The 14823-nt window shown below is 41.1% G+C and overlaps 1 protein-coding gene across 6 annotated transcripts in view; it reads left to right on the top strand.

Annotated features, from left to right (window-relative positions):
- The window catches only part of gbe1b (glucan (1,4-alpha-), branching enzyme 1b), a 529949-nt gene that overhangs the window by 51723 nt on the left and 463403 nt on the right, over positions 1–14823 (top strand). For all 6 annotated transcript variants that reach the window (XM_059650083.1, XM_059650082.1, XM_048540405.2 and 3 more), the window contains exon 2: positions 2500–2669. In XM_059650083.1, the coding sequence (XP_059506066.1) occupies positions 2500–2669 (170 nt within the window). The remainder of the gene's footprint in view (positions 1–2499; positions 2670–14823) is intronic.

Consider the following 14823-nt stretch of genomic DNA (forward strand, 5'->3'; position numbering starts at 1 on the left):
GTCTGCCATTGCATCTTTGTTGACCCACTTCTAATCCTATTTACCAGTTCCCTTCAATTCTGTTTTTGTACCCTTAAATTTAAAGTACTGATCATGGATCTGCTTTTATGTCTCAAACAGAATGCAAAATTCAATCTGCAAGATTACTGTTACACAGGGATGCCTTGCCCACGAGAGCACTGATTAATCCTATTACGTTACAACAAACTGGGTGAAGTATAATGTGTTTTTTGGTTGGCTCCAGAACACATTATAAGAAAATATCCTGAAAACTTTCTCTAAATTCATCAGCTAGGCTGTCTATGCCTATCGACCTTCTCCAATTTATATGGAGATTAAAATCCTTCATGAAATCAGACATGCTCCTTATTTCCTCCTTTGTGCTCTTTTCCATCTCTTAATTATTGTTAGAACTCTTGTACACCACTTTGATAAATGATTTCTTGCATTTCTCATCTTTATCCACACCTACTATATCCCCTTTGCTTAAGCCCTCGCTATTGAATGATCCCTCTGTATTGTACGAATATCTTATTGAATTACAAAAGTCTGAGGGGACTTGACAGGGTAGATGTTGAGAAGTCGTTTTCCCTTGTTGGGTAGTCTAGTTTGTGGCAATGTTTGAAGAACCCAATGTGAACGGATTTGGCACTCCTCTAATACAGTATAAATGTTCCTGTAATTTAGTATTCTTGCAAATTGACCTGATGGATGCAAGACAAATACTTAGAGAAAATGTATTTTTTCAGCAGTGTTCAAGTTCAGCGCAACAAAATGAATATTTGTTGTTTGTGGTATTATTTCATCTGTTTTGTTTCAAATTTTAAAAACATGCAGGTAGAATGTCTTGAGTTTTGTTGCTTTTTGAATTTTTGTCGACTCTTGTCTGTTGGTTTAATCTTAAATTTGTACTTTTTATGAATTCCTTTCATGGTCTGTTTATCATTTCCCATATTAATATCTTTTTCTTTTGCCTTGGGCTGGATACTATGTGCCCCCTGTGAGTGTATTTTGGGTGAGGTATTATCTTAGATAAAGTAGGTGGCCAGCATGTCACCATCCTACCCACCCATCTATAAGTTTAACCACAGCTTCCAGAGGGTGGGTGGGTATTAGTATCAGAAAGACCCACCAGATGTGAATAAATGGGCAACTCAATTTTCTCAAAACTTTATACAACCGATGCCATAAAATGGTTGGTGTGTGCATTGGGTGGGAGTGAACATCAGTTTTTTTTTAAAAAGTATTTAAATCATGGTAAAATAAGGCAAAGGTACCAGCGTTGGAAGATGCTTTTTCTTCACCACATGCACATTCCATAATGTCCCATTTGCTGATTGGTGACATTTTATTGTTAGTAATATGTATGACTTGGTGCTCCTGTGTGCCTGCTGCACCTCGTCATGTTGATTGAAGAAACGTTGATAAATTGCTGTGGGGAATCCTGTAAGTGGACCTACTGTTATGCTGCACTGAAGGTCAAGCAGGTCAGCAACAACTAACTTCATATAGCAACATCTTCGAAAAAGCATCTCTGCTTCAGTAATGCACTGAAGAATCAGCTGAATTGACCAGAATGTGCTACCCACTGAGCTTTCTCCAACCCGTAAAAATTGCAAGAAGATTTTGAGAAAATAGGAGACAGGAGGGTTTGGATCGAATAAAGTCATTAATTGAATATCAGAGTACAAGTTGGTACAAGTCAGTTTGTAAGTTAGCATGACCATGAACTGTTAACCCACCATTTATTTTTTTTTGTCAGCTCTACCATCAATAAATCTTTGATTCTGAATAATTTTTTTGCATTGTATTTTATGCTGGTTACAGCCAATTGCAGTGCAACAAATGCTATAGCCAGGGGTTGGGGAGGTTGTAAAGGGCCCTGAGAGCTGAAATTGAATTTGGAGCATTCCCAGCAACACCATCTGTCAAAAAAATTACAGGATCAGAGTTTTGGAATGGTCATTTTGCAGCAACATGGGTCCTGAATTTAATGATGATTGGTAACCGTCACTCTGTGCTATTACCACTTGAAAACTGAGTTTTGTCAATCCTATGTGTGCTTTCTCCACAAGTGAGTAAACTCTTCTTGGAAGAAGAGTTCCCTGTCCCTGTGGAGTATTTCAGTTGTACTTACTTTGAGGCAAATCTTTGCAAGCGTAAACCTCCATCGTTTTCTTCTGAGATCCTGTCCCCTCTCTTTTTGTTTGAAGAAATTGATTCCTTCTAACATTGCAGATTGCAGGTGCTGGTTGAGTACCAATATGGCCCTAACCCATTGTGCCTTGCTGTTCTTCATTTTGTGTTCTGGTGAACTGAAACAGAAATATCATGACCCAACCCAATGTCTGAAATGTTATCGGCTTTTGAAAATAGATAATATTAAGTTATATGCATATATTTCAAAGTTCCAATTCCTGCTAGTTATCCTTTATCAGTCTAACTGCTTTTACCGTAACTTTCTCTAAAACATTATATTTTTTTAACCATCCACCATAGGTACGATAAATTTAGAAGCTTGGCAAGAAGTATTGAAGAGAATGAAGGAAACCTAGATCAGTTTTCCCGCAGCTATGAAAGCTTTGGTGTCAATCGATTGGCTGATGGGGGAGTTTACTGTAAAGAGTGGGCTCCCGGAGCAAAATCTGTGTCTCTTGTTGGAGAATTCAGTGAGTATTCATCATCCATGCAAACTTACTTATACGCATTTCATTATGTTTCAGAAGATTTTATTCACTTGTATATTTGTTTTGTTTATGAGGCTTATTATCAGTAAGTGACAAAATTGGATATGGAGCAAAAGAGAGAGTGGAGTTGAGATGCACAACATCCATCATCCATTAGGGATAAAGGGAATGGCAGGTGTCTTTGCCCTAGGATATGGAATTTCAAGACTAGCGGGCATATTTTTAAGGTGAGCAAAAATATTGAAGAGATATGAGGGGCAGTTTTTTTTTTACACAGTCATTTGTCTGTAGAATGAACTTGAAGGAAGTGTTGAATGTAGGCACAGTTACATTGTTTAAAAGATATTTGCTTAAGAACATGAATAAGAGGTGTTTGGAGCAATATGGGCAAGGTGCAGGCAGATGGGTCTAGTTTAGTTTGGGATGATGTTTGGCATGGACTGGTTGGACCAAAGGATCTGTATCTGTGCGCAATGACTCTATCTGATTGTGTCCCTCACACCAGCGCCATCATTCAGTGTTCTGTTCTTGTTTACTTCCATCTTTTCTTGAATCTTATTCTGTCAAAGATGGATTTAGGTGTATAGGTTATGTGGCTAAACAGTTAGAACATAAGAACTGGGAGCTGGAGTAGGCACTGTGGCTCTTCAAGTCTGCTCTGCCATTCAGTAAGATCATGACTGTTCTATTTGTGGCCTCAGCTTCACCTACTCACCCTCTCACCATAACCCTTAATTCCTTCGCTGTTCAAAAGAAGTAGTTCCTGCTCAATTCAGTCCAAAATCTGCTCTCCCTAACCTTGAGGCTATGCCCTCTTGTTCTAGTTTCACCTGTCAGTGGAAACAACCTCCCTGCTTCTATCTTACCTATTCTCATCATAATTTTATGTTTCCCTAAGGCCCCACCTCATTCTTCTAAATTCCAATGAATATAATCCCAATCTACTCAGTCTCCCCTCATAATCCAACCCTCTCAACTCCGGAATCCACCCAGTGAATCATCTCTGCACCCTCTCCAGCACCAGTGCATTATTTCACAAGTAAGGAGACCAAAACTGTACACAGTACTCCAATTGTGGCCTCACCAGCACACCCTACAGCTGTAATGTAACTCCCTATTTTTAGACTCCATCCCTCGAGCAATGAAGATCAATATTCCATTTGCCTTCTTAATTAGCTGCTGCACCTGCAAACCAACCTTCTGTGATTCATGCAGAAGGACACCACCTCTGCAGCATGTTACAATTTTTTGCTGCTCAAATAGCCCCTCTTACTGTTATTCCTACCAAAATGGATGACTTCACATTTGTCGACATTGTACTCCATCTGCGTGACTTAGTTAAACTCACTCACTTAAAGCGCACTCACTTAAATTGTCGATATCACTCTGCAAACTTTGAGTCCTCTGCATGCTTTGCTTCACCACTCATCTTGGTGTCATCTACAAACTTTGACACACTACACGTGGTCCCCACTTCAAATCATCAATGTAAATTGTGAATAATTGCAGTCCCAACACTGATTCCTGAGGCACATCACTAGTCACTGATCACTATCCAGAAAAGCACTTGTTTATCGTCATTCTTTGCTTCCTGTTAGTTAACTGATTCTCAGCCTGTGCTAATACATTAATCATGACGCTGTGCATCTTTATTTTACACAGTAACCTTCTGTGCAGCACCTTGTCGAATTGCCTTTTGGAAATCTTGAAGCACTACATCTACTGGGTACCCACTTTCCACTATGCTTGTAGTATCTTCATAGAACTCCAGTAAATTAGTTAGATGTGACCTGCCCTTCGTGAACCCATGCTGCGTCTGCCCTTTGGGATAATTTCTATTGAGATGTCTTGCTATTTCTTCCTTGATAGATTCAAGCATTTTCCCAACTACAGATGTTAAGCTAACTGGCCTATAATTCCTCATATTTTGCTTACCTTCTTTTTTGAACAGTGACATCGCACTGTTTTCCAAACTGCTGGAACTACCCTAGAGTCCAGTGAATGTCAGAAAATTACTGCGAGCACATTTACTATTTCTCCTGCTGTCTCTTCGTATCTTGGGATGCATTCCATTAGGGCCAGGAGACTTGTCTACCTTTAGCTCCATTGGCCCAACACTACCTCTATCATGATCATTTTTAGGTCCTCACCTGCCTCTGCCTCCTTGTTGTCAATTATTGGCGTGTGTCCTCTACTATGAAGACCAATACACAATACTTATTCACTGTTTCAGCTATTTCTTCATTTCTCATTATTAAATCACCCTTCTTATCCTCTGAAGAACCAATGTTTACCTTCGCCACTCTTATTTTATGGTTGTAGAAACTTTTGCTGTCTTTATAATCTGAGCTAGTTTACTCTAATAATCTATCTCACTTTTCTTTATAGCTTTTTTTGTGACTTTGCAAAAACCTTAAAGGTCAACAGAATCTTCTAGTTTCCCGCTGGTCTTTGCCACTCTGTATGCCTTATCTTTCAATTTGATAGCCTCTCATTTCCTTGGCATCTGTAACTGATCACCCCTTTTTCTTCAGTCCTTCTTTATCACTGATATATACTTTTACTGAGCACTTTGAAAAATTGCTTTGAAAGTCCTCCACTGTTTGCCACCTGTTCCATCATTGAGCCTTTCCCATCTACTTTAGCTAGCTCCTCCCTCTTCCTATTGCAGTCTTCTTTGTTTGAGCACAGGACCCAGATATTGGATTTTATCTTCTCATTTTCCATCCGTATTCTAAATTCAATTATACCGTATCACTCCTTCCAAGAGGATGCTGAACTATGAGATCGCTAATTATTCCTGTTTCATTACAAAGGACCAGATCCAAGATAATGGCTGTCTCTTTGGTTCCATGATATACTGTTCAAGAAAACTCTTGTGGATGCATTCGATGAACTTCTCCCCAAGGCTGCCTTAATTAACCTGGTTCGATTGATCAATATATAGATTTAAATCCCCCATGATAGTTGCTGCACCATTTTTACAGACATTAGTTATTTCCCTGTTTAGAATGGATTCCTACAGGATGGAGATAGGCCCTTTGGCCCAAATTGGCCCATGCCGACTAAAATGTCCATCCACCTTAACCCCATTTTCCTTAAGTTATCCTTCCAAACCCTTCCTACCTATGTATTTGTACTAATGCCTTTCTAATGTTGTTAATATGCCCGTTTCAGCCACTTCAGCTGGCAGCTCATTCCATATGCATACCACCCTTTGTGTAAAATAAAAAGTTGCCTTTCAGGTTCCATGTATTGTTTCCCCTGTTACCTTAAACTGATGCCCTCTAGCCTTCGATTCCCCAAGCCTGGCAAAAAGACCAAGTACATTCATGATAGCCATGCCTCTCATGATCTTATACACTTCTATAAGGTGCTCCTGCAGTCTCCCATGCTCTAAAGAAAAAGGACCTGGATTGTCCAATCTCTCCCTATAACTCAGTTCCTTGGGTCCTGACAACATCTTTGTAAATTTCTTTTGCACTCTTTTTCCAGTTTAATAACATCCTCCTTATAGCAAGGTCACCAAAACTAAATACGGTACTCCCAAGTGTGGCCTCACCTAACGGGGTCACTGTGGTTAGCACTGCTGCTTCATAGCGCCAGGGACCCAGGTTTGATTGCAGCCTTGGTGATTGTCTGTGTGGAGTTTGCACATTCTTCCTGTGTCAGCGTGGGTTTCTGCCAGGTGCTCCGGTTTCCTCCCACAGTCCAAAGATGAACAAGTTAGTTTAGGTGGCCATACTGAATTGCCCATTGCGTTCAGGATTGTGTGGTTAGTTATGTTAGCTATGGGAAATGTAGGTTTAGAGGATGGGTCTGTGTGGACTCGGGGCCACAGGGCCTGTTTCGTCGCTGTGGAGAGTCTGTGATGTTTATTTCCTGTCCCAATGTGATGATATTATTTGGTGGCTTATAGACTACACCTACCGGTGATTTGTTTCTTAGAATTTCTAATTTCCACCCAATGGATTGAACCTTATTCTCCATAGAACTTGTATCAACTCTCACTGCTGTCCTGATGTCATCTTTAAATATTATAGCTATACCACTCCCCTTTCCTTCCTGTCTGTCCTTTGGAGTAGTCTGATACCACTGAATATTTAATTTCCAGTGACCATCCTGCAACCATGTCTCTGTAATGGCTGTAAATCATACTCCTTTGTGATGGTTTTTGCCATCAACTCATCTATCTCGTTTCGAATGCTATGAACATTCAGGTAAAGTGTCTTGATATTAGTTTTTATACCTTTTTGAATTCTGACATCTCCATTAAAAATATCTCCTCAGTTTCCCCTCCTTTTAACTTATTTCATAGTCTTTGTAGTTAAGCCCCTCCGAGCCCACGCTAACTGGCTGCTTTCTTTTCTACTTACCATTGTACTAGTTGTTTTCTGCTTCCTCCTTCCCCCTTCCCCCTCCTCCTAATTCACCTGTTGAAAGTCCTAGTGGCTGCTCTATTTATCCTTTTCACCAGAACACGAGTTCCACCTCGGTTCACGTGGAGACTGTCGCAATGGTACATGTCAATGCCCCATGAAATGGAACCCCTCTTTCTCTCACCACTCCTTTAGCCATGTGTTTACTTCCCTAATTTTCTTATCCCTAAACCAATCTGCACGTGGCTGCAATAGTAATCCGATTATAAACCTTGAGGACCTGTTCCTTAATTTCATTCCTAGTGCTTGATAATCCCCAAACAGGTCCTCTTTTCTAGCCTTGCTGATATTGATTGACCCAACCTGGATCACAACAACTGGATCCTTACCTTCCCGCTCCACTATCCTTTCAAGCTGATCAGAGATGCACCTCACCTTCGCACTAGGCAGGCAATTGCACCATGTGGGACTCTAGCATTCTTTGTAAGCAGGATCTATCAATTCCCCTAATTAACCCCTAAGACTGCCACTTGTCTCTTTCTTTGCCCCTCTTAAGTGGTCTCCTGTACCACAGCGCAGTGGTCAGCTGACTCATTCTCCCTACAGCCCTTTTCCTCATCCTCACAGGGAGCAAGTACCTCATCTGTTGGACAAGGCCAAGAGCTGAGGCTTCGCCTTTCCTGAATTCAGGATCCCCCTGACTGCCTCCCTTGCAATCATACTGTGCTGTCCCTGGTAACTGACTGAATTTCAAATACTTAATATACCAGGTGTGACCTCCACCTGAAACAAAGCCTTGAGGTACTTCTCCCCGCCCTGGATGTGCTGCAGTGTTTGAAGTTCAGGTCCCAGGTCATCAACCCTGAGCCAAAGTTCTTTGAGCAAACAGTACTTGTTGCAAATGTGGTCAGTGCGGCTCACAAGTGAAATTGCCAGCTCCCATATCATATAGTTAAAGTACATCACCTGCCCAGCCATGTCTGTTCACCAGCACTCGAATGTGTCAAGACTTAATCGGGGTGGAGTACGCCGATAATTGTATCCAACTGTTCCAAAAAGCTATCAAGAAATGTCCAAAATCTCAGTTTGCCCACCAGTATAATTGATTTGCCTGACAGTTGTTCAGGACAAAAGCAATTCGCACCAGGTTTATTGTAATGCGTTATCTTTTAAACGGCCGAGAAAAAGAATCACTACAGTTATGTGTCTTGTCAAAGGTATTATAGGTAGAAAACGCACAGAGAGCAAAATTCCGAATATGAAAAGCCCAGATCATAAGGATAGGTTAAGTTGTCTTTCTCAATTCCTTTTTGATTCCATCAATGATGACATAATTTTGTCTATAAATCAATGGTAAATCTTTATTTAGATGGATTTGATCTTCTTCAAATTTTTTCTTTTAAGCTTCCTTACTATTCTATATCTTTTCAATCAGGTGGAGAAAGAGGGAGAAACAGTTTTGCAGACGGTGGGCATGTCAAGCTGCCTTATAACTATAACTCTGTAGCAAATTGCAGCTCAACTAAGGCTGCCATCAGGCTGTGTTTCATGAACTCTTAAGACTTGCTGCCAACCTGTTTCAAAATACCCTACTTACTGCTTTGCAAAGCAAGATTGTCTTGTATGGCTAAAAATATATGCCACTTGCTTCAAGTTGCATAACTATCTTAGTTTCGTTCCATATATCTGTGTCTGTTTATAGTCAAAAAGAAAACATGGTCCCTTACAAATGCCAGATGTGAAAAAATTCAAAACATAGTGCTTTTTGAACAAAATAGAATGTACCACAATTATAAGTCTGCAAATGCAAGTTCACCCCTTAGATATAATGTATGTGTGTGTGTGTGAGAGAGAGGGGGGAAAGAGAGAAACATTGTGTGTGTGTGTGTGTGTGTGTGTGTGTGTGTGTGTGTGTGTGTGTGTGTGTGTTCACTTCAGAGAGTGTGTATGTATAATTTAGGATCTGTGTAAGTGTGTCAGTACATGTGTGTGAGAGTATGAGTGTGTGAGAATGTATAGTGTGGTGGGGTCTCCTGTAGTATGACATGAACCCAGTATTCCAGTTGAGGCCATCTTCATCGGTACTGAACTTGGCTATCAGCATTTGCTTGGCAACTCTGCATTGTTGAATATCTGAAGGTTCGCGTTGGAGGACATTTACCGGAAGATCCAAGGCCGAATGTCCTTGACTGCTGAGGTGTTCCCCAACTGGAAGAGAACATCCCTTCTGGCAATTGTTGTGCAGTGTCCATTCATCCGTTTTTTTTAACGTCTGCATGGTTTCGCCGATATACTACGCTTTGGGGCATCCTTGCCTGCACCATATGAGATAGACAACATTGACCAAGTCACATGGTGGGTGGTGTTCCCTCATGTGATGGTAGTGCTAGGGCACAGGTATAAAAATTTGGGCTGTGGTCTTTCAGATAAGTCATTAAACCAAGGGCTGTGAGGTGCATGTAATAGAAATCATGGCATTATTTCCAAGACTAGGAGGGGAGTTTTCCAGTTATTACATCATTTGTAGGATCTTGCATATTGGCTGTCACTATGAACAACCGTACACAAAATGAAGCACTAAAGCATCATGGCACTTCATAAAACCATACAGGTACTATATAAATGTAAATTCCTATAAGTATCTTTACTTAGTTTTTTTAATTCATATTCATTTTATTTGAGTTTATTGGCATGTGGAAATCTCCGGCTGGGCAAGCAAGTGATAGCTTGGCCTCTTGCTTAGATATTTATATCATTGCTAGCCACAGGTGAGGTGCCAAAAGCCTGGAAATTGACAAATGTGATGCTATTATTTAAGAAAGATGGTAAGGCAAAGCCAAAGAACTATAGACCCATGAGTCTGACATCAGTGGTGGAGACATTCTTGGAGGAAATTCTGAAGGACAGGATTTACATGCGTTTGGAAAGGCAAGAACTGATTAGGGACAATCAACATGGCTTTGTGAATGGGAAATCAAGTCTTACTCACTTGATTGAGTTTTTTGAATAAGTGACAAAGAAGATTGATGAAGGCAGAGCAATGGTCATTGGACATTGTTTATATGGACTTTAGCAAGGCTTAAACTCTTTACTCAGACAGTAGTAAGGGAATGGAACGCTTTGCCTGCAATGGTAGTAGATTCGCCAACTTTAGCTACATTTAAGTCGTCATTGGATAAGCATATGGACGTACATGGAATAGTGTAGGTTAGATGGGCTTGAGGTCGGTATGACAGGTCGGCACAACATCGAGGGCCGAAGGGCCTGTCCTGTGCTGTAATGTTCTATGTTCTATGTTCTATGTATGGTGGGTTTAGAATGTGGGAGCAGTCGGTCAGTTTCTGGGATCTGTAAAAATTCAATTTCTTCCATAGAGGGAAAGAAGTGAGATGCTCAGAAGAAAAGTATGAAAACAGCTTGCAAAATAAGTTCTGTTCAAATATTGGACAGTCAGCAGAAAATGATTCCCTCAATAAAGATGGATTTAGACCCAAATGGAAAACTCATTGCTCAAGGGGCACTTAAAATCAAGTGACATTTACTAATGATGCTTACATTCAGGACTCATGCTATTTCAAAGTGACAATTGTAGTACATTGTTCTTTACATTTTTTTTGTGACATGCAGTATTGCTTTGAATTCAGTTTCATTCCCCAAGGTTCCACACAATCTGTGTTACTGCTGTGCTTGAATATTCCTTGAAATTCATGGTTGGCTTCCAAAACTCTATCTGTGTTCTACCTTGCACAAAATCTTTTACACCTGCCCCATCTGCTTGATCACCAACATTGGCTTCTTGTTAAGCAAACGTGATTTTAAAATTTTCATTCTTGCTCTCAAAACACTCAATCGACTTGAGATTGTTGAGGTTGGTTGGCTGGCCGAGCTGGTTACTTGCAGACCTTTCGTTAGCATACTTGGTAACATCCCTAATGAAGCATCGGTGTGTCTTTCCACTTGGTGTTTAAACTCTGGGGTCCGTTGTGATGGATTGCCTCACTTCCGGTTTTCCTTAGTAGTGGAAAGTATATGGGGTTGAGTTCAAGTTTATTAATAACATGCTTCATGGAGTGCAGTGCCTCCAGGAATTCTCGTGCTTGTCTCTGCCTAGCCTGTCCCAGCATCTTGATGTCCCAGTCGGAGTGGTGGTTCTCCTTATCTATGTGGACTGAGGAGTGAGTATTGGTCGTGTTTTTTTATAGCCAGCTGGTGTTCATGTACTCTTGTTGTTAGTTTCCTTCCTGTTTGTCCGATGTAGTGCTTCTTGCGTCTCTGCAGGGATCTCATAGATGACATTGGTCCTGTCCATGGCGGGGAGTGGGCCTTTAGTTTGGGTGAGCACTTGTCGTAGGGTTGATGTGGGCTTGTGTGCTACTCTGATACCCAGCGGTCGTAGGCATCTGGTGGTGAGCCCCAACGTGTTCTGGTACTCCACAAGGAAAGCCATCAGTAAACACATGATCAGAGGTATAGGTAGAGTGGACAGCTGGAGACTTTTTCCTAGGGTGGAGGTAGCTATTACGAGGGGGCATAGGTTTAAAGTGAGTGGAGGCAGATATAGGGGAGACGTCAGAGGTAGGTTCTCTACTTAAAGTGGTAGGGGCGTGGAGAGGATAGTGGAGTTAGCCCCATTAGGGGCATTTAAGTGGCTATTAGACAGGCATACGGATGATAGTATAAGGTAGGGGTGGAGGTTAGCTAGACCTTAGGCCCATGGTAAAAGTTCCGCATAACATAGTTTGTTGAAGGGCTGGTACTGTGCTGTACTGTTCTATGTTCTATGAGGCAATCCAGCTAAATGGACCCCAGAGTTTAAAAACCAGGCGGGAAAACACACCGATGCTTCATTGGAGGCTGCATTGATGAGATTAGCCATCAAGGTAACGAAACACTTGTGGAACAACAAACCAGCTTGACGAGCCAGCCAACCAACCTCTCAACTCTCTCTCCTTGAGATGTCAGACCAAGACATTCCCTACTCAGATAGTTATGATCTATAGCTGCGGCTGCCGTCAGGAAGTTCAGAGCTAAGTCATATGATTGTTAAAGAAATGAGTCCAATTTGTCAACTCAATGAACAGATTTGAGGTACCTGACCGATTCTAATGCCAGTTATGATATATATTGCTCTATGCTATATGTATTCCTTCAATATTTAAATCTGTGGAACTGAAGAATTGACCTGATTTTAGTGTGCTGAAGAGTTGGTTTGAGCTTGATGACTGGAACAATGGAATTTCTCATTCTGCCCTACATTTAATTACATTAGTTTGATATCTTAACATCCTATCCCAGTGCTGAAACACACTTCACAATGATAGTCTGAGGAAAACACTGAGCCAGTTTTATGTTCACTTGATCCTCCACACCCATCACTTTAATGCACCTCAAGCAGACAATGACTGGGTCGCTGTTAATCTCATAAGTCGAGTGCTTTTAAAGATGAAAGGTTATATTTTAAAGGCCTAATTTGTCAGCTGCATTTCAATGTTCATGCTAATCTATGGAAGCAGGAAAGTCCTCCCTCACTCCAGACACACATTGTTAACTATTGTTTGATTAGGTTTTCTCATGATGCTTTTTCTTTATTGGATTTATTCTCTGTGGGGGAGCAGTTCTCAGACTTCCTGCATGAATGAAGATGTGACTATTTAAGTGATTGAGAAAATGTGGTCTTAAAAGTGGCAAGTAACCTTTGTGCCATGCTATTGCCAGCCCATGGGCACCTCCAACAAGAGACAATCCACCTGTTCCTCCCTGTCGTTCAATAGTGTCACCATCTTTGAATGCCTAAATGCATTTTTGGAGCTCCACTGATGTGAAAAATTCCCCAAGCGCTTTGCCCTTAGATGTCTTGGTCCTTCTCCATTGAAAAGAAAGTTTGTGTAGAGTTATGCAATCTGGTAGATATGATGGATACTTTTTTTAATAGAAGAGAGTGTGATATCTAGGTGGATGGGTATGTGATGATTCCAGATTCTAGAGCAGGGTAGGCAGGCTGAAAGATGTGTGAGAGATGAGAAATAAAGAATTGGAACTTAGACAAGGGGCTGAAGAAGGTCAAAGAGGTATGCTCGACTGGGACTGGAAAGTTACAATTCTGAAGTTGGTGTCAATGAAGATTGGAAAGGTAGCCATATTCAAGAAAAAGGCAGTTGAAACCTTTGAAATGCAAGGATGTCATCAGAATTGTATAAATTGAACGGAACAAACCTATTTTCCTAATTTTAGGGAAATGTTGGGTTGGCCTAATTTTTTTTCATGGAATGTGGGTCTCACTGGCTGGAACAATTGCTTATCTCAAATTGCTAGAGGGCAGTGAAGAACCAACCACATTGCTGTGGGTCTGGTGTCACATGTAGGCCAGACCAGGTAAAGACAGCAGATTTCTATCCCTAAAGGACATTGGTGAACTAGATGGATTTTTCTCTCAATCAACAATGATTACATGGTATTTATTTAGACTCTCAATTCCAGATATTTTTATTGACTTCACATTCCACTTTCTGCCATTTGAAGACTCAAATCAGATGTCCAGAACATTACCTTGATCTCTGGAGAAGTTGTCTGGTAGTGGTTTCAGGGTGGACAGTGAGTCTTTTTCCAAGGATGATGACTGCAGATCGAGGGGTGATAGATTTAAGACAGATGTCAGAGGCAGGTTCTTTACTCAGAGTGGTAAGGGCATGGAACGCCCTGCTTGCCAATGTAGTTAACTCAGCCACATTTGGGGCATTTAAACAGTCCTTGGATAGGCATATGGATGATGGGATAGTGTAGGGGGATGGGTTTAGATTAGTTCACAGGTTGGCGCAACATCGAGGGCCAAATGGCCTGTAGTGTGCTGTATTGTGCTATGTTCTATGGTGACACCTCTAGGCCATGCCTCCCTTTCAAGGATGTCTTTAAAATGAATGAGTGTTTTATTGGGAAGGAGGTGTGGGCATGTAAGACAGATAAAAATATTTCTAACAGTTAGAGAGCCCAAACCCTGGGGCCAGAAACATATCATTAAGAATTGCATGGGTTATTTAGGAGGTAATTCTGTGCCAGGAGAGTAGTTACCTTGAGGAATGTGCTACAATAAGTAATAATTAATGCAAATAGCACTGCTTGCTAAATAGGAAGCTGGAAAAACAATAGAGGGGAACAAAGGATAGAAGGCAATGCTGATGTGATCAAGGTGAAGAGGGTGGAAGATGTACACCATCAATCCTGACAGATCATATGATGTAGGTTTGATGTCATTGGATGAGTATCACTGAAAAGGACCCTTTCTGTGGTGGTGAAGACCTACCTGCAAGTTGCCTTCAAGCCGCTCACCATCCTGACATGGAAATGTATCACTGCTCCTTAACTGTTGCTGGATCAAAATCCTGGAATTCTCTCCCTAAGGGCATTGTAGGTCTACTCGCAGCACGTGGACTGCAGTGGTTTAAGAAGGCAGCTTACCACTAGGTTCTCATGAGCAATAAATGCTGGCCAATCAGTGATTCCCACATCTCACAAGTAGTTTATAAAAAAAAATATACTTTTTGTCTTGTGCTTATCAGGACAATTTGATCAGAATAAAGGAAAAACTCGCTAAAGGAAAAACAATTAATAATGTGCACGAAGAGAGTGCCAATTGCTTTGCATGTAAGCCCAGGTCATTGCAAACTGCAGACCCTGTCTGCTCACCACAACAGATGATGTAGAACTACAAATAGAGCCTGTAGTTGTTGGGATGATACAAGGCGATCCTTGCGCCAACTAAT

Source organism: Stegostoma tigrinum, chromosome 12 (genome assembly GCF_030684315.1).
Source record: "Stegostoma tigrinum isolate sSteTig4 chromosome 12, sSteTig4.hap1, whole genome shotgun sequence".
Classification (NCBI taxonomy): Eukaryota; Metazoa; Chordata; class Chondrichthyes; order Orectolobiformes; family Stegostomatidae; genus Stegostoma; species Stegostoma tigrinum.